We start from the raw sequence: 18,783 nt of genomic DNA, 5'->3' as shown, positions 1-18,783 counted from the left end.
TAATCCAGTCGTTTTTAAAAATCGACCCAAATCGGCCCATTTAATAACACTACACATGATTGATTAAAACTTTACAAAATGGAGAAAAAAAATAATAATTGTAAAATGACAATTAAAATTATTTCGCGAAAAAGTTTACGATACCATCAATTTAGAATATGAATTTATGATATATACATTTATTTATTTTACTTTTTGGGTGAAAAACTCTAAAAAATCGAACGGTCAGTAGCCCAAATTCTTTTTCAGCAACGTGGCATAAAGTAGCAACCATTCCAGCGAGCGATTTCTCGCCTCCCATAGTGGTAAGCTTAGCGTAATCGGTGAATAAGAACCTTTTATTTTTTATTTAAAAAATAATAATTTTAGACCCCCCGAACCCTAAAGCTCAAATGTGGGAGATTGTGAGTTAGACTAGGGGATGTTCCAATCTAAGCAACTATTTAGTTATTGAACTGGAAAGCCGGGTCAGCGCAGACTAATTAAATCATGAGGGATCCCCCATATTTTTTAAAGAGAGAGAAGTAAGCGTTGTATAATTATATTATAATTATCGGTTTTTGTTTTTCATATAAATATTTGTGCACAGAAATAAATTAACTAACTAGAGTTCTAAACAAAAAAAATAAATAAATAGCATGTTTTTAGTTTATATATTTTTAAAAAAAAACCCGAATCCTAGCAATCATTAACTATCGGGCCTATTTTATTTATAGGTTCCGGCATTTTTTTCGGGATCCAAGTAATAATCCGGCCCAAAAGAAGATGCTATAATAAAAGCCAGGTCCAGTTCTCGAAAAAGTCTAAGTTTCGAGTGATCTGAGTTAGGTTGGACCTGCTTTAGTATATCTATATAAGTAAGCAGATGCGCAAGAAACAGTCCTCCACAACCCACTTGGCGCAAGAGGGTCCCGGAGGTCTAAAATTACAAGAATGGACATAAGAATTTCATAGGAAGGTGGAAAGAAATTTTAGAGTTTCCTTTCTGTAATAAATTCGATAATGGCTATTTTTTCTCTAGCTAAACATGGGCCTCCTACTCTTACGCTTTTTATATGAAATATTTGTTCAAACTCCAAAAAAATAAGTATTTTTAATTTTTTTAAAAGTAAAATATCGTCCTATCGTATAATACCTGATTCCCTGAGGTATGCTTTCTTCCAGATTTTCGGTGGAGGGATTGCAATATATAATCTGAAAAAACAGCTTGAGTTTTTCAAATTTTATTGCCAACATTAAATTGAGTTTAGTTATTCGTTCCCAACCAAAATACTTGGAAATCAAAATAAAGCCTGTATCAAAAGAGTATATTTGATATTAATGTTAAAATAAAAAAAAATAAGGTTCCTCCTTACCCTGCATTCACAATTAGCGCGAATTCACGGCGAAGTATAAAAAATGATATAAGTATAATAATTTTACATTCATTTTTGTAAACTTATCGGCAAATGAGCACTAACCATGAATGCGGGTTAGCTAAGGTCTATGGTCTGGATAACCACGATCTGGCATGTTATACGAAATCAGAACCGCGGTGACGGTGAACCGTCTAATGAACTGGATGGGGAGACAGGTCTCGTGACCTTTACTACATTATAAAACTACTCGTGTATTTATTTTCAATTATTCTTGCGCAATATTAATTAGAATCAAAATAATTAACGGTTTCATCTTAATCTTTTCATTTAAAAAATACTCTATTTCTTACTTTCTTTCCTTCTTTCTTTCTTTTAACAAAGGTATATTACTAATATAAACTATATTTTATTTTGAATATGCATATAATCAATCAATTTCTAACCGTAAAAGGTGAAAATAAGAATCAGCAGTGCTATGAACAAGATAAATCCGTATACCCAGGATATTATGACCCCAAGGAAAAGGGAAGGTACCATACAGATGAAGACCGATATCAGGCTAATAAAATTTGTCAGATGAAAGGTAGGTTGAAGAATGTTGTCGGTGAATGTTATCATTTCCTCTATCATTTGCAACCGAATACAAAAAGTATAAAAAATATATGTATTATTTTTATATATTTTTGCATGGAAAATATTTTCGCGATTACTTATAAAACATCTTTCAATTGATGTCTAATAAAAATAATCACCCCCCCCCCCTCCTAATTAGATTGTGTCTTATATAATGTATATATATATTAAGCGATGCATAAAAATAAAAATGAGCTCAATAAATAGCTCCGTGGAAGGGTATACAGTGAGATTTTTTTTTGACGTAGGGAAAACCCCACTTGAAGGTTTCTTGAGATATATCTCTTTGGTCCAAAGTTTTTATAAAGAATATTAAAGGTTTTGAACTAAACCCATCAATGGTATCTAAGAATTAATGTGATGTTAGCCAAATTATATTTGTTAATTCTACATTGCCGACCGAGCATGCCGCTAAATAAAGGAAGGAGTAAATCAATAATTACACGAATAATCTCAGCTTAGAGTGAATCCATTATTCCAAAATATATGAGTCATGACGTGGGGTCTGGCATTATTTTCGATGCCTAAAGGCCAGATGGTTAGCTGAGAGAAGAGACCTGACAACCATTAAGTTTACTGCGAGTACCAAGGCAGTGAAGTGAGTGCTGGTCGAGGCTGTCAATGAGGCAGTCATAGAGTTTACATGTATTAGGCTTGATAATGTAGCAGCCAAATCGAATAATCAAAGGCCTACCGCTATTCGGTTTTTTTATTGGAACTAAAGATGGCTTTGTGCTATTCGTATCCTGAACAGTAATGATGATTAGCAGCGTTTGCCTGAATATTCTTAAGTCTGCCTAAATGGTTTATTTTTTTAGATTGGTCAACAGTAAATACTGAAAGGGGCATACTTTTGTCCATTAAGTGTAATAATAAAAAAAAGTATCCTTTTACAATGGAATTCGAGTAAATATTAGATGTGAGTATCACTCATTGTTTAGGTGAGCTCGGATTAGGAGAGTTAGATGCAATTAATTACTAAAGATTTAAAACGGCAACATAATGTGGATCAAAGAGAGTTAAACATTTTATAATCTCATGACACACCGATTCAGATAAGGGAAATGTGGCAGTACTACAATGACGGAGAACGTATTTCTGGCCTCCGAATTTTGATAAGAAAACTTGTATCCATTAAATAAACGAAAATGAAAATAAAGATAATTTCCAAAGATCTTTTAATGAATCTCAAATCTAGAGAAGAGGAGCAGTTCAAAGGGAGTGTAATATTTTAGAAATATAAAAAAAATTTTGAAGGAAGAAGGATTGATGCAAAGGTATATTTTGAGGTGGGTCAAAATGATTGAATAAAAATTTTTAAAAAAATGTGTTAATTGCCCCTTTATAATCCTATCAACAAGTGAATTGAAATGAGAAAAATTGTCTTTAATCAATTCATTTTAAGAAAATTTAGGTGAATAAAATTTGCAATTATTTTAAATTTAATTTTAAATCCAGTAGCAGCATTGGGGTTATGCATGATTGATGAGGTTTTCAATAGTTGATTGTATGTAAGGCCCTCCTATTGTTTCATCGTTAAGATACAATTAGTTAAGTTATCTGACAGAAGATGGCAAGGCTTAATCAGCAGCTCATGAAAAAATCTGCCGAGATTCAATGGTTGTTTTCGACCAACTTTTAGATACGATGGTTGACTTTTAACAGGCAGATATATGTGGTAAATACCAGGAAATGGAAATATTTAGCAAAGTGAATGAATAACGAGTTCCTTTTTGCATTGTGTTAAATGCAGTGTTAAAATCCAATTTTAGGAAACAGGTATTATCGCAAGTTTGTAGAAGTAGAAAACTTGTGGTATGTGAGGCAGTTTTGCATAAAACTAATATGTCTAAGCCCAGATAGTTCGATGAAAAATAATAGATACAATTTAAAGTTACAGATTGGTGAGTCACTAGTTAAAAAACTGAACCAATTGCTTTTGAATGGACTTTTCCGTCTCTCTTGATAAGAACGACAATTGCATGAATAGAGGAATATTATTATTGAACATATTAAGAAGATTTAAATTCGCAACAAGATTTTGATTACTAGGAATAGACAACTTGATTAAGTCTTGATCTTAAAGAAATATCGCAAGACACCTATCTAAGCCTCCAATTGAATCTTAATTAAATAAATTAATTGCTGTTATAACCTCCATAAGTTTTATTAAAATGCGGGTGGTTGAAATAAGAATTGGTGAACTGCGACCTGCTAATAAAAATGACATTGTGGTTTCATTACCTGTATATACGTAGTTAATAGTTGCAATTGATATTGCAGGAATTGAATTTAATTAAAGTAAGCTTTAATCTGATTTAAAGGAAAAACATTATTATAAAACACAATAAGCTTCATTGCATGAGGAGTTATGACGTGTGAGATATAAAAATAGTATAAGGATTTTTCAGTGTAAGGAAAAGTGAATATTACCAATTTTCAATATTCTAGTGTTGTGAGAATGAAATCCCTCTAGCTTAGAACTATATATGGATTATGGTGTTGTGCCTTCCTAGCACTGTCTCCGTGGCCTGGTGGCCAGAATGAATAAAATTAATATATATAAATTTGGACTAAAATTAATATCAAATTGCATCCTGTAGTATCAGATACCGGTGATGGGTTTAGTTTAAAAACTATATTCTTTAAAACTTTAGGCCAAAAAACTTTGATGTATCTTAGGCAGGCGACTCAATAAGGGTTTCACTAAAGCCAAATAATATTGATTGAGATCTGCAGGCCTTATTGAACATATTTTTTATATTTACGTATCTCTGAATACTATACAATAAAGATTGAAATATAACTAAGGATTGCTGTTCCCGAAGAACAGCGAAGGAACTGAGGATTAATGAACTACACATTCGAATGAACGAGTTGTAAGGGTGTTTCTGTTTAATTCATATTCTTTTTAAAAGTTGATAACTGCGATGATTGATGTTTAAGTTTTAAAAATAAATATTTAGTGAAGAAAAAAAACCAGTCATATATATTACTCAGAACAGATCGTGTCAATAATTCAGCGGAAGAATTTTTTTTTAAAAAAACAGCCTTCAAATATTAACTTTATGGAAATATTACGTTACTCCGAATAGAGGTAGAAGCAACTCGGTCCGGAAGGCCTGTGCCAGCCCGAATTGCGAAAAATATATTTACGAGCTAGGTGGGATCGAAGTATTAAAAATATTTTAAGCTTATAATTAGGCAAGTTAATGTCATTTTCTTTCATAAAAAATTATTTATGAGGTTAAGATATAAAATAATTGCCAAGGTCAAAATACCCGATTAAAATTTCTATTGGCCGGTTTGGGCCCGCTTATGCCGATCTCTTATTCAGAAGCCTTGTTAGTTGTTAATATTTAAAAAATGGACTATCAATCATTGTTATTAATTATAAACCTTGCAGTTTTTTGAGTAGAAATGATTTTCCGCTTCCCCATTTGGCGTAGAGGCCAACAGTTAGAGGCAAGCCAAGCATGGGATCACACAACACATCTGAGAGCGCGCTGCTATATAAATCGTATCCGAGCATATTTTCGGTATAATCGAACGTTTTAAGGTGTTCTAGGTAATTTGGTTTTTATTTTATTTTTTTTTAATTTTGTAGTGAAACAATTGTCTAATTCGAGCATCATTGGGAGGTTAAAAAATTTTTTCACTCGTTATAACAAAGTGAGCCGAGTTTATTATAATAAAACAAAGAAATGGCGTCTAACGTCAAATTTAGGGAAAAGGATCTTTGCCTTAAATAAAGCTCACAACAATCTCACATTTTTCCACTAATAATCACCATTGCGCCACATGATAAAATTAGAATTTTGTCAAATTTAATTCTAAAGTTTAATTATAAAATATAACTTACGAGCCCCAAATAGGTAAGGAAGGAATGCGTTTGCCGATTGGGCGTCTATATTGTAAGCCGTCTGACCCGCATTGTTTGGTACGTAAAGAAGTTTGCTGTTTTTAGGGTTTCTGAGTAACATTTCGGTCAGGTGCTTGCTTCTCATCCTCACGGCGATGTGGAGGGCCGTGTCCCCTTTCTAGATATTTTAGATAAATTATTTGATGCTATTTTTTTAAAAAAATATATATTATAAGAAAAAGTTATTTTTTGATTTTTTTGGAAAGTCTTAAATGAAAAATTGATTGGATATTTGTGTTCGAATAAATTTTGTTTCAAAAACTTCTTTAAAAAAATGTGGCTTTACCAAGTATAAATTAGTAAAGATGATTAAATGTTTTATAAATCTTTGATTTTTCGTTCTTTCTTTTTGATATTTAGAAAAATATCGATATCAATATTATGAGAGAAATTACTGTTTGAAAGATTATTAGGCATATAAATTGGCCCTTTATCGATTATTAATAAATAAGCAAATATATATAATTTGTTTAAAAGCTAGCTTCTCATCACAAATAAAAATATTTTAAAAAAATTGCGAAATTCCCTAATGATTTTATTCTAATTTTTAAATAATTATATTAAAAATCAGTTTCATGGGTTAACTTAATTAATTATATGGTGGGCCATAATATTAAACAACCTGGTCGGACCAGCCTTAAAAAAAAATTTTTTATAATCTGAGACAAGCCTAAAATTCCGACTTCTGCGGATCTATGCTTAAATATCATAATTAGACCAAATGTTATTATTTTTTTAATTTGTGATTTCATCTTGAAATATTTTTTGTACGCATGTATATTATAAAGATTTTGACATTTTTAGGTAAAATTTGATCAAAAATCTCTCTTTATGAAAAAAAAAAATTTTAGACAGATTTTTTTTAAACTCTGAAATAAAGTAAGTTCTCTTTCTTTTAAATTTAAAGGATTGGAAGATGAAATGGGAGAGAAATTATTATTTTTATAGGCGAGGGAATAACTCATTTATTATTTATTTTTTTGGTTAATATTTGTTTTTGAAACAGAAATTTTGAAAAGAAAAGAAGAAGAAAAATAAATAATAAGAATAAATTTTTTTTTTCAATTAAAAAATTAAACTTTATCAGGTTTGCCAACGTCGGCACCAGCATCTATAAGCATCTGAACGGCGACAGAGTTTCTATTGTGAATGGCCCTGAGTAACGCCGTTTCGCCATTCTTAAAATTCGAATTGCGGATTTATCATGAATCGAGTGAAAGATAATAATTATAAATTTAAAAAATTTAACAACCAGTTTCATCAAATATTGCTGATAGGGATAATTATGGATTTCTTTTCATAATTTAAAATATTTGTTTCTTTTACTTCGTTAACGATTTCCATATCGCATTTATTCCTTAGGAGCAGCATGATTATATCGTTGTAATTCTTCTCGGCGGCCCAATATAAAGCAGTTTTACCATTGTATCCCTAAGGATGATTAACAGTTAAAAATTAGTAATAATCTCAAAATCCATTAATGCCCAGAAAATTTTTGTTTCCTTTTTTAAATGCACTTTTAGCACGTAAAAAAAACCTTTGATAATCTTGGCAAAATATCCAAAATAACTTATATAAAAAAATTGCGAAATTCCACAAGTGCTATCGACTTCTTTATTAAAACATGATATCGAATGAATAAATGAGTGAGTTTTGTTAAATCCCGATTGACGTATTCATTCCCTTACCAACCTCTTATATTAGAATTAGTCGATTCAATGTTTTTCAAAAATCCGATCTGTCGGTTATCAAATCGGTTTTGGATAATATCGAAAATCATCGGATCGGAGGGATCGACATAGCCATATTTTTAATATAAAAAAAACAGTTTCGTCTCTTCCGTTCGCCATTTTTATTTTATACACAGGTTTTAACAATGGAAGAAGTAAAAACTTGAGCGTCGGTGCCTAAATTATGGGCTAAAAGCGTATTGGCAACGGGGTAATGTCCATTTTTGCACGCTAAGATAAGGCAGGTATCGTTATGGAAATTCGAAAGGGCCCCGTGGGCACCGCGGGCTAAAAGCATATCCACTATCTCAACGAATCCGTAATTGGAAGCTAATGCCATTGCCGTCATACCATCCTTACGTTTTGAATTTTTTTTTTATTTTATTTTTTGTAAATGTTAAAACTACATTTCACATTTAGTCCTGTTAAACTAAAAGTGGCTTACTCAATATTTTATTCAGGAATATATGCAAACCTGAAGATTTTGGTCATAGTTGGCACAAAGGTTTGTACATCTATTACCGAAATCTATAGGTTTAGGATATATTTTTTTTTAAATAGGCTCAAATCGAGCCGTTTAACACAACTAATCATATTGGTTAATTTGATGAATGAATATGTCATGATTGACCAGTTAATGCGAATTTGCGACGAAATACAAAATATGTTATAAATATAATATTTTTACATTATTTTTGTACACTTCGCCGCGAATTCGCGCGAACTGTCAGGGTTAGATTGCGTGAAAATTAAGGCAAATTAATGAAAAATTAAGAAAATTTAAAATGAGGAATTGAAAAAGTTATATAAAACATAGGATTGAGAAAATATATGTAATTTGAAAATTTCAGTGAGGAATTATGTTAAAAAAAAAATATTCTGTGATCTGCATCGGGCCTAATTTTTCAAGCCCGGCCCGAAATTGTTTTAAAAAAGTTTTGCCGGCCCGGCCCGAACCCAAAATTTTTTAAAAAAGTTTTGCCGGCCCAATCCGAACCCGAATTTATTTTAAAAAAATTTTCCGACCCGGCCCGGCTCGTATTTATTTAAATATAGAAATTATTTTTTATAATTACTCAAAATAAAAGACATATGTTATATGTCGTTTAGTTTCAATAAATAAAATCAAATATTTTTATTTTACATTAAAAAATTTAATATAAAATTGATAAATTTAAGATATATTTAAAAAAAATTCCAAGGTCCGACCCGACCCGGCCCGATTTTTCTTAAAATATTAGGCCCGGCCCGAACCCGATTATTTTAAATAGATTGGGCTTCGGGCCGGGTACAGGCAGAGCCTAATTTTGCAGATCTCTATAGTATCATAATTATTTTATTTTTAGGCAATAAATTGGTAATCCAAGTTAAGCAAAATCCCGAATGAGTTTATATCAAATTCTTATTAAATTTGTTCCATCAAATGTATACAGATAAAATAAGGTTTATATTTGATAGAAACGATTTTTTAAACTATTATTAATGCGTAAGTGTTAGGCACAAATCAGATTTATATAATGCTAAATTATAACCAAAAAAATAATATATATTAATAAAACCATAGTTCATAATATAATATATGATTTATAAATTATATTCCTCTCACTACGATTGCTTCTTCTTTCCTCATCAATTTAAATATTTCTGTAAATTTTTTTTGGCGAAATAAAATCCTAATAAGTGTATCTAGCGTCAGTTATTGGAGCATCTTAATTTGTATTAGCAAGTTACATTTTAATTATTTTTATTGAAGATATGGAGTATGAACTATTATAATCGGAATATACTCTTGAACTGATTGATATAAAAAAAACTAATTATGTTGGATGATTTTTATTTAATAACAGACCTATTTAGCTATGATTATGAGAATAAAATATATATAATCGCTGATTTTATTTTCCAAAAAAAAACGTGGACTCTGATTCTGTACCAAGTGAGTTTTATTTAGTTAATTATTAAGCAGCTAACAAATTTCCAGTGTAACATAGTATTAGATACTTCAAGACCTAATATAAGTAATTCCATAAAATGGGTTGTTATACGTGTGATATAAATTTTTTATATTATTCTAAAATTGACATATAGAAAACTAACTTAGATTTGATTAACTATTATATTCATAAATTTGGGTTATAAAATAAATACAAAGTAATAAAACAATTATATAAAATCCAGCCTATCATCTGGTCGAAGAACCTCAACCTTATGGATTGGAAATCGGATAGGGCCATTGGAAAGTCTGATGCCAAGTAGAGAGAAAAAAAATTCTTATTCTAAATGGATTATGATACATAACTCTGCATTGTATAATTCACCACGAATAATAAATTAAAGATTCGTGAAATTGATAAAACTGAGTTCTCAGTACTGAAATTGGCAGAAAAACATAATTGAAGAATTTTTTTTTAAAAATAAAAAAAATTTTAAATAATTAAGGCCGTATTTATAATAAACGCGTTTTGTTCAAGCGTTGCGTACAAAATAAAGCCAATAATGGAGCGTTATGATGATAATGCGATACGATTTATAAAAATAATAGCGAATTCGATAAAAAGTTATAAGATTTTGTTTAAATATTACATAAAATAATTATCGCCTTTAAGCTTTATCTTAAATTAGCTTTTAAAACTTGAATCAGCTGTAATAATACTGCTATAAATAACGAAACACTTAAAGATAACGCGTTTAATAAAAATGCAGCATAAGGATTAGGTTAAAAATATTTTATTTTTTTAAATCAAAGGTTATTAAAATATGCTAATGTCATGAAATTTATATATAAAAAATATATAATTGGCCCCATATTTTTTTAAATTTTTTTTTAAGAAATGATAAAAGTTAACTTCGTTTTTTTTAAAAAATATTAAAATTTTAAGATATAACTGGTAAAAAAAAAATACCATAAAATATTTTAAAATTACTGATGTCGCAAATATCTACAAAAAAATGGGGATATAGTAACTCGTCAATTAAATTAATATAATGTAAATTTTTATTATTAAATTAATCGTGATTTTACTTTCCTATAAAAAAAAGAAGTAAATGTATATTATATTTATTATTATCAGTCCAGAAATGACATATTATTTAACACTTAAAAAAAATATAAAGTTATTAAAAACTATTATATAAAAATCTAGCCTACTCGACTGAGCATGCTCTTACATGGGATGGGACAAACAATATGCTATATTTTTTTAAAAAAATTTATAATTTATTAATTGCATCTTAAGGTCAATCATTATTTAATTTGTATTTAAAATTAGTTGTAATATTATACTAATCGTAATTTAAGAAATATATTTTAATTTTTATTTATTTTCTTTTGAAACAAAAACCAAATACCAATTATACATAATAAATAAACAATCAATCATATAATAAATATTATTGTTGTTAAACGGCTCGTTTTGAGCCGATTAATAAAAACGGCTATCTCAATATTTCATCCAGAAAAATATTACGCAAGCCTAAAGATTTTGCTCGGAGAAGGAACAATAGTCTAGACAATATTATCGAAATCTCGAGGCTTAGGCGAGATTTTTCTGGCTAAAATATTGTGTTAGCCGTTTTAAAAAATGGGATCAAAACGAGCTGTTTTACAACACTAATAAATATCTTCGCGTAAATCGACCTAATTTTTCTATCATTAAACAAAGACTGAGCTAATCCTATTTCAATTATGTAAAATATTATTGGTGGGTAATGGAAATCTGATCCTGAACCGGAATAAAATAAGAAATAAAGAATTTTATTATAAGATCAGATATCCTGGCCAGGAATTTACTAACCACTAAAAAAATTGGATTTAGTCCTGAGAAGTTACCAGCGATACAACTTATCCAATATTAAATTAAAGAGTGATATTGTTATAATAGTATATTGCTGTATACCTTGTCACGGTGATTTAGGTTGAGGTTATGTTCTAGCAATAGTTTTACAAGATTAACGTAGTTTCCTTTAGTTGCTGCTAAGATAGGGGTCCACCCATTCATTCCGACAGTGTCAAGGTCAGCTCCTGCATCTATGAGAAGTTTTGCACAATCCTTGTAACCCTTACGACAAGCCCATAGTAAGGCACTTGAATTGAACTGAAATTTTGTTATATACAAATAAAGTTATAATATATTATATCGATTAAAGTTTAAAAACAATAATGAATTTTATTTTTAATTCTTTTGCATATATATACTTTTATATAATTATCAAATTTAACTTCTAATAATATGCAATTTGACTAATCTTGATAATATAATATTAAATGTAAGAAAGTTATCATATTCTATTACAAATATAATATTCAAATTATAACCTTTTAAAATATATAAGATATTAAGATATAACATATTATAAGTGAGCTTGTTGGGCTTACACCCAGAATAGGGTATTCAAATAGAACAGTTACATACTCAAGCCTATATTTTTGTGAATTGTAATTAGAGATTATATTATTACAAGATCACCTATTAAAAAAATAAGCATTGTATTCTTAAATTTTATAACAAACCCAATAAAATGCTTAATAAGATACAATAAGTTTAAATATAAATATTACTAAATAGGTTTATGCTTGAATTTTTATATAAATACAAAAATAATAAACAATTAAATTTTTAATAGGAAAGAAAATTGGATGCCCTGGGATAGATAGTAATTTCCTTTTGATTTTCAAATTCATAATATACTCTTTAAGATTTGAAAATATAAACCCAAAATTTATTTTAAGATGTATAAATGCAGTGGTGATTATAGATTTTTAAACTTAAGAGCCAGCTTTTTAATGCCATATTCTAGCTCTACTAAATTAGTTACAAAGGCTTGATACAATAGTTTTTTTAAAAAAAATTATGTTTAAATGTAAGTGAACAATATTTTTTTATAATTATGAGACAAATGATTTTTAAATCAAGTCAACGATAATGATTTACTATTTGTAGTAAGGTACCTATACATTTGATAACATAACATTATAACGAAATTTGTTGCCTTTCTAATTAATTTAGTCAAGCCTATAATTTACAAAAAAAATCCCTATTTTTTAGAGAAAAAATAAATTTTTCCCAAAGTTTTCAAGAGGCATAATGGTTCCAAGAATATTTTACCAAAAATTGTCCTTATTTTTTTTTAAACAAATTTGATACATCTTAAAAAATTTTTATATAAAAATAATTTGTACAACTTTTTACATTAAAAATTTATACATTCAAATCATTTAATATTCAATATTGATTCTATAACAAATTAATCTCTATTTTCAGTATTTTTAAAATATTTTTTCATAATAATTAAAACATTTAAATAATACTTTATCAACTGATTGAGCTTTGGCACCAGATTTTAATAAGCTTTCCACTATATCAGAATAACCTCTTCCTGAAGCCCACATTATTGGAGACATTCCATGCTATGTTAAATAATTGTTTATAAAGAATATATAATTAATTATTTTTAAACTTCTTCACGTATCTTCATATCTGCCTGATATTTGAGTAAAACATTTACCACTTCAAATCTACCTTTATAACATGCCCACATCAAAGATGTCCAACCACCCTAATATATTTTATATATAAAAAAAACTTATAAAATAAATATACTAGATCTCTATGATCAACATCAGCCCCATGTTTTAATAGTATGTTACATATATCTGCATGGCCAGCTTTTGAAGCTAGCATTAATGGAGTCCATTGATCATGATCAACTAACAGTTTGATAATTATTAATCATTATAGTAAAAAATATATATACACACCTGCATCTGGGTAACTATTTCTATTTAATAACTCTTCTACAATTTCATAACTTGATAATGCAGCATAATGAAGTAAAGATTGTCCATTCTTAGATATTTTTATATTAATATAAATGAAAAGAAATATACTGGGTCTACAATAACATTAATATGTGAGTTAAAATTTGCCAATAATTCTCCAAATTTTATAATATCCTTATCCTCAATGACTTTAAGTATTTCATTTATATTAACACAATCATTTGATTTCATTCTTGCCTAAATTATGACAAATTTTATGTATGAATGCCAAATATTTAAAAACATATGTATGTTCTTCAATGATATTTAAAAATCTTATTTTTAAGTTTCAATCTTGTGTATTTCCTATGGCAAAAAATTTTACTTTATAATTGGAAAATAATGTATACAAATAAAAACTAATAATAGTATATAAATAAAAACTAATAATAGTATATAAATAAAAACTAATAATAGTATATAAATAAAAACTAATAACTATATATTTCTAAATGTTATACACATAACATACAAAATAAATTTTAATTAAAATAGTATTAGTTTTCATATATTTTAATATTTTTTATGATTTAATTTAATACATTTTGATATTAATTATTTTACCAACTCTTAAGCATTGTATCTTGTTAATATATAACCTGTTTATGATGAAAACTGACTTTTATTTTTATACGCTAGCTGTATTTTATTTCCTTTCAAATTTTAAATCTTTTTCCATTATAATGTCTGTCAACTCGGTTTCCAAGTGTGCACAGATATATGGAGATCAAACTATAAAAGCGGTGGCGGGTTTGCCATATAAACACTAATTGAAGTCCTATGAAGAATATTCAAAGTTATGGAATTATTTTCAAGAATCTTTACACTCATCAGAAGATCCTCATAATAAAAATTTTTGTTAATTATGTACTTCCAGCTTATACAATTTATAATTATAACATTAATTTTCTTATCTTATATACATTTGAATCATGGTCAGTACATAGATAGTTACACCTAAACAAAGGTTTTGGTACTTGTGGAACCCTAATTATGGACATATATAGAACTGTAATGATCTTGCATTTGTAAATCCCTTAGTTGCACCTAAAGAAAGGTTTTGGTACCTGTGGAACCCTAATTATTGACATGTTTTTAGAACTCTGAAATGGTTACATTAAATTGAACATAGACTATGATTACTGTATTGTATGGGTTGAATCATTAATAAAAAAATAACACTATATCTACTGTTCAGGCAAATTTTTTATATTTTAATCATATTTATTTACATATTCTATGAACATTAAATCTCAATAGTGATAGTAATCATCAAAACCTACACTAAAAATCAGCCATCACCCACCTTTAAAGTAATTAAATTATACTGTAGTTCTCGGGTATAGGCTCTTTTTTTTACCCCACTCCTTTTAAGCCTATAGAGGTTTAAGCAACTTTTTTCGAAATGTTGCGCCTACAAGTACGTGCGGCTTCCCTTAAACGTGTGAAGGGCTCCTCATTTTTCTTCCCCTAATTAACTATCCAGTTTGATGGATTTTGAGGAAAACCTAGCGTAGCTCTGTTGTACCCACAACCAAAAAGGCGAAAACGCTTTTATCACGTACGTAAAATCTTATTCTTATATATTGTAGTTTAGCAAGAAGAGTTAAACAGTTCCTTAAAAGGATAGGACCAATAATTTTATAAAAAATACATCTTAAATACAGTTACAAGTATCTTATTAAAAGCATGCAACAAGTGATACAAAATACCTCTTAGACAAATTTATCTGGCCACTATATTAAATAAATTAATACTATGTAATTAATTTACCATTTTTGATATTGAATACTTTTGTAATTTTATATTTTATTATATGAATATTTTGTTCGTTAACAGGTTGATCTTTTTATTTAACAATTTATGATTTTATGTAACTTAAATGAATAACTAATGTTTTTGATGTAACTTCGTTTTAAAATAAATCGTGAGTTTAAGTTTAAGAAAGAAAAATAAATGACTTCTATTATTAAGCCTATAATGCTGAAATGAGTGTCTCACCATGCAAGTGATTTATTAATGTGCCTGATGAAAATTATAAGAAGATCTAATCAATTTTAATAATCAATCAGTTTGGATATAATTATTGTTCTTCCAAATCCGAAACCACAAATAATAATAAAACTTACAGCAGGAGCGTCACTATCACTACTCTATACAATCTCAGTGGGTTCAAAAAAAATTTTTTTAATTATTTTTAAAATTTTTGCTAACATTTTTATAAATTACCTTTTCCAAGCTAACTATTGTATCTGATGATATATAATTATCATTTATAGACGTTTTTCAATTGATTTTGAATAAGAGAGATATAACATTTTTTTATCTATGTTTTTTGTAAATCATGTGACATTATTATATAGGGATATATTTGTGAAATAAAAGAAATCGTGGAATTATCATAATAGAATCATTTTTTTTTGAAAACTAACATTATCCATACTTTTTTAACAAACATTATGCAAAATATAAAAAAAAATTTTTAATTTTCAGGAGGCTCTTCAAATTCTTTAGGTGCTCCAGTTCCTGCGCCCCTCTCCCTCCTAGTAACGCTACTGCTTGACAGACTCGTCTGAGGAGTTAAAATTTCTAATCAAGTATAAAATGATTAACATAAACATGGACAAAATCTTAAGGTTGTATGTCTATTGCATTAACAATAAAGTTAGAATCTCAAAATATACTGAATGGCTTAAATAAAACATTGTAAATTTAAATCTTCACAACTCTAGCATCATTTTTTTTTATAAAATTTCATATTTTATTAAAGAACATATGAAACTTAATGTCTTCAAATAATTTTAGAAGGTTTTTATAATATTTAAATATAAAATGCTAAAATTTGACAAAATTTAATACCCTCGATCATTTTAAAGATAACTGGTTAGTTTCCCATTATATTACAATCGCTGGATTCTCGCTTTTTTACAAAAAATTTGTTTTAATCATAAATCAGCTAAGAAGGGACTTCGAAATATGGGAATGAATTATCAAGTTAACAAATCAAAGACCTCTGTTTTAAAAATTGGCTTTAACTTTTAGGAGTTAGACCCTGCTGGAATAATTAAGCTATCATTATATCAGTGAAGGATGAAATTGTCGGGGTTGTTATACAATAAGAGAAAGAGCCGGTCCTACATTCGATAATTGTATTTCTGTATTTATATAATTCAATATTTGTGTATTGGCATCCAGTATATGAATGGGGAAAATTTTTGGAAAATGAGAAGGTACAGTAATAATCCAACATAGAGTCCATATCACCGGAGTTTTAAAAAATTACATCATTAAATGTCTCGAGTTATTTTTATCAAATATTAGTATTTGATCTCAATTTTTTAAAACACTGCCTTAATCCAATCCTTAAAATAAATTGATATTTTTATTTTTTTATTTAATAAATAATATTTTATTTAAAAAAACAAATGGCAAGTTTTAGAGTTAAACAGATTTTAAAAAGCCGTGTTTTTTAAGCCACTCTGTATTATCAATGAATATTAATTTAATTAGAAAAAGATCGGAGAGAAAGAAAAAAAGAAAAATTAATGCAAAAATCAACAAAAATTAGGTTTAGGAGAATATTGAATTTGAACAAAAAATATTTGTATTTTCTGTCAATAAACTGAACTGAAAAAAATACAGGATTATTTTTAAAGTAAAACATATGGTTTTTGTGTTTTCTTTTACTTAGGGGTTTTTCTTACATTTGGAGCCTTAGTAAGGTGTTCAGCTAATGTAAGTTAAAGATTTAGGTTTGGGAGATCACCCTGCATCTAGAGGTATAATTAGAATTCCAGAAAGTATAGGGGGAGGGGTATGTTATATCTCTAATTATGTAAGATAAAACTAACAACTCTTTTGCAAAAACGTTCTTTTTTCACTTTGCGCGAATTTTATTTTAATTTATAATTGCGCGCTTTAAATTTTCTATAATATGGACATATCTTTAAAGATAAACTTTTTATTTTAGTTTAAAATTAATTTTTAGTATAATAATATACTTTTTTTGTATTAAATAAATTAGATACTTTCTTTTGGTAAATAATTTTGAAGAATAAATTTTAAAGTTAATATATTTTTGACTTGTATAATTTTTTATATTTGATTAATATTAATAAAATTTAAGAGTAATTTATTTATAATAACCTAAATGACACTTACGAGATCCCATCAAGTCGAAAACCCCCTACCAGTCTAACCTTAACTGAAGCCTCGCTACTTCATACTACAAAATACTTTGATGAATTTATTTTAAATAAAATGCGATGTGTTTTACTAAATTTAGAGTTGCAAAATACTCAATAAATAACAATAAATATTTAAATTAGACTGAAATGTAAATAGATATTTGACAAATTATTTATTTATTTTAATTATATAAATAATAATCATATAAAAACCACAAAATTTACTTTTTTTAATGCAAACATTGTATGTGAGTGAACCCGATTTGGGTCAATTTTTAAAAAGGTCCTATTAAGAACTTAGCCAAAATAATATTATGTGAGCCTGGAGATTTTGTTCTGGGGGCCGATAACCCTTTTAAAAATAGACCCAAATTGTGTCGTTTAACGCTAGTATTACCCAATCCTGCCTATAAAAATATACCTTCTATTGCTGCAGAAGAAAAGAAAATAATGCTATATTTTTATTCATTGTACTGTCTAACTGTTTGGACCTTACGATATAAATATTTTTTTTATACATCCCAACTCTGTAGCAATGTCTCTGTAGGAAAGGAGATATTGAGAGTATCTAAAACTTAATGCGCCCCATTTTTTTAAAATAATTCTATTGACAATTTTATTAGTTTAAGCAAAAAAAAAGTATTTTAAAAAAATTTACCTTAAGATATCATACTTGTATAACAATTTTTTTACAAATTTACCAGATCAAAAATTATATAATATTTTCTTTCGGACATCTAATTTAGGCTCAAAACCCACTTTTGATCTTTTTCCAAACTCCAATATTTGGGGACATTATCTCCATTACTCTTTCAACTTTAAAAAAAATACATATACCTTTTTTAAAAAATAAACCAAATATACGAAATTGGTTTGAGTACTTTTACGTAATAACATTTACACTATATATGACAATTCTATTTAATCATCATATTTTAAATCTACTATTATTTTTGTATTTATAAATTTATATATTTTTAAACATTTAACACCCCTCCTTTTCACAGATTTACCTTCTGTAGAAAAAAGGAATGTGGAATATGAGATAAGAGATAATATATTTCAAAAAATGGTTTTGCTTATTATGTTCTCCTAATTTTAAATTTAGTATAAAGGAGAAAATGATCTATCAGTT

The 18,783-nt window shown here is 27.8% G+C and overlaps 1 protein-coding gene across 1 annotated transcript in view; it reads right to left on the bottom strand.

Annotated features, from left to right (window-relative positions):
- Positions 1 to 13,653, bottom strand: part of LOC135930256 (kinase D-interacting substrate of 220 kDa-like) — a 31,243-nt gene extending 17,590 nt beyond the window's left edge. Inside the window, exons 1-14 of the mRNA XM_065467036.1 lie at positions 13,531 to 13,653; positions 13,402 to 13,489; positions 13,244 to 13,350; positions 13,101 to 13,199; positions 12,952 to 13,050; positions 11,540 to 11,737; positions 7,807 to 7,998; positions 7,240 to 7,344; positions 6,993 to 7,091; positions 5,854 to 6,031; positions 5,391 to 5,555; positions 1,802 to 1,981; positions 1,136 to 1,292; positions 193 to 335 (exon numbers count right to left, since the gene is read on the bottom strand). Of these exons, the coding sequence (XP_065323108.1) occupies positions 193 to 335; positions 1,136 to 1,292; positions 1,802 to 1,981; positions 5,391 to 5,555; positions 5,854 to 6,031; positions 6,993 to 7,091; positions 7,240 to 7,344; positions 7,807 to 7,998; positions 11,540 to 11,737; positions 12,952 to 13,050; positions 13,101 to 13,199; positions 13,244 to 13,350; positions 13,402 to 13,489; positions 13,531 to 13,653 (1,933 nt within the window). The remainder of the gene's footprint in view (positions 1 to 192; positions 336 to 1,135; positions 1,293 to 1,801; positions 1,982 to 5,390; positions 5,556 to 5,853; positions 6,032 to 6,992; positions 7,092 to 7,239; positions 7,345 to 7,806; positions 7,999 to 11,539; positions 11,738 to 12,951; positions 13,051 to 13,100; positions 13,200 to 13,243; positions 13,351 to 13,401; positions 13,490 to 13,530) is intronic.
- Positions 13,654 to 18,783: the final 5,130 nt, after the last annotated feature.

This window comes from Gordionus sp. m RMFG-2023, chromosome 5 (assembly GCF_954871325.1).
Source record: "Gordionus sp. m RMFG-2023 chromosome 5, tfGorSpeb1-WG-v2, whole genome shotgun sequence".
NCBI lineage: Eukaryota > Metazoa > Nematomorpha > Gordioida > Chordodea > Parachordodidae > Gordionus > Gordionus sp. m RMFG-2023.
The sequence above is the reverse complement of the archived record's forward strand: the minus strand, read 5'-3'. Positions and strand labels throughout refer to the sequence as shown.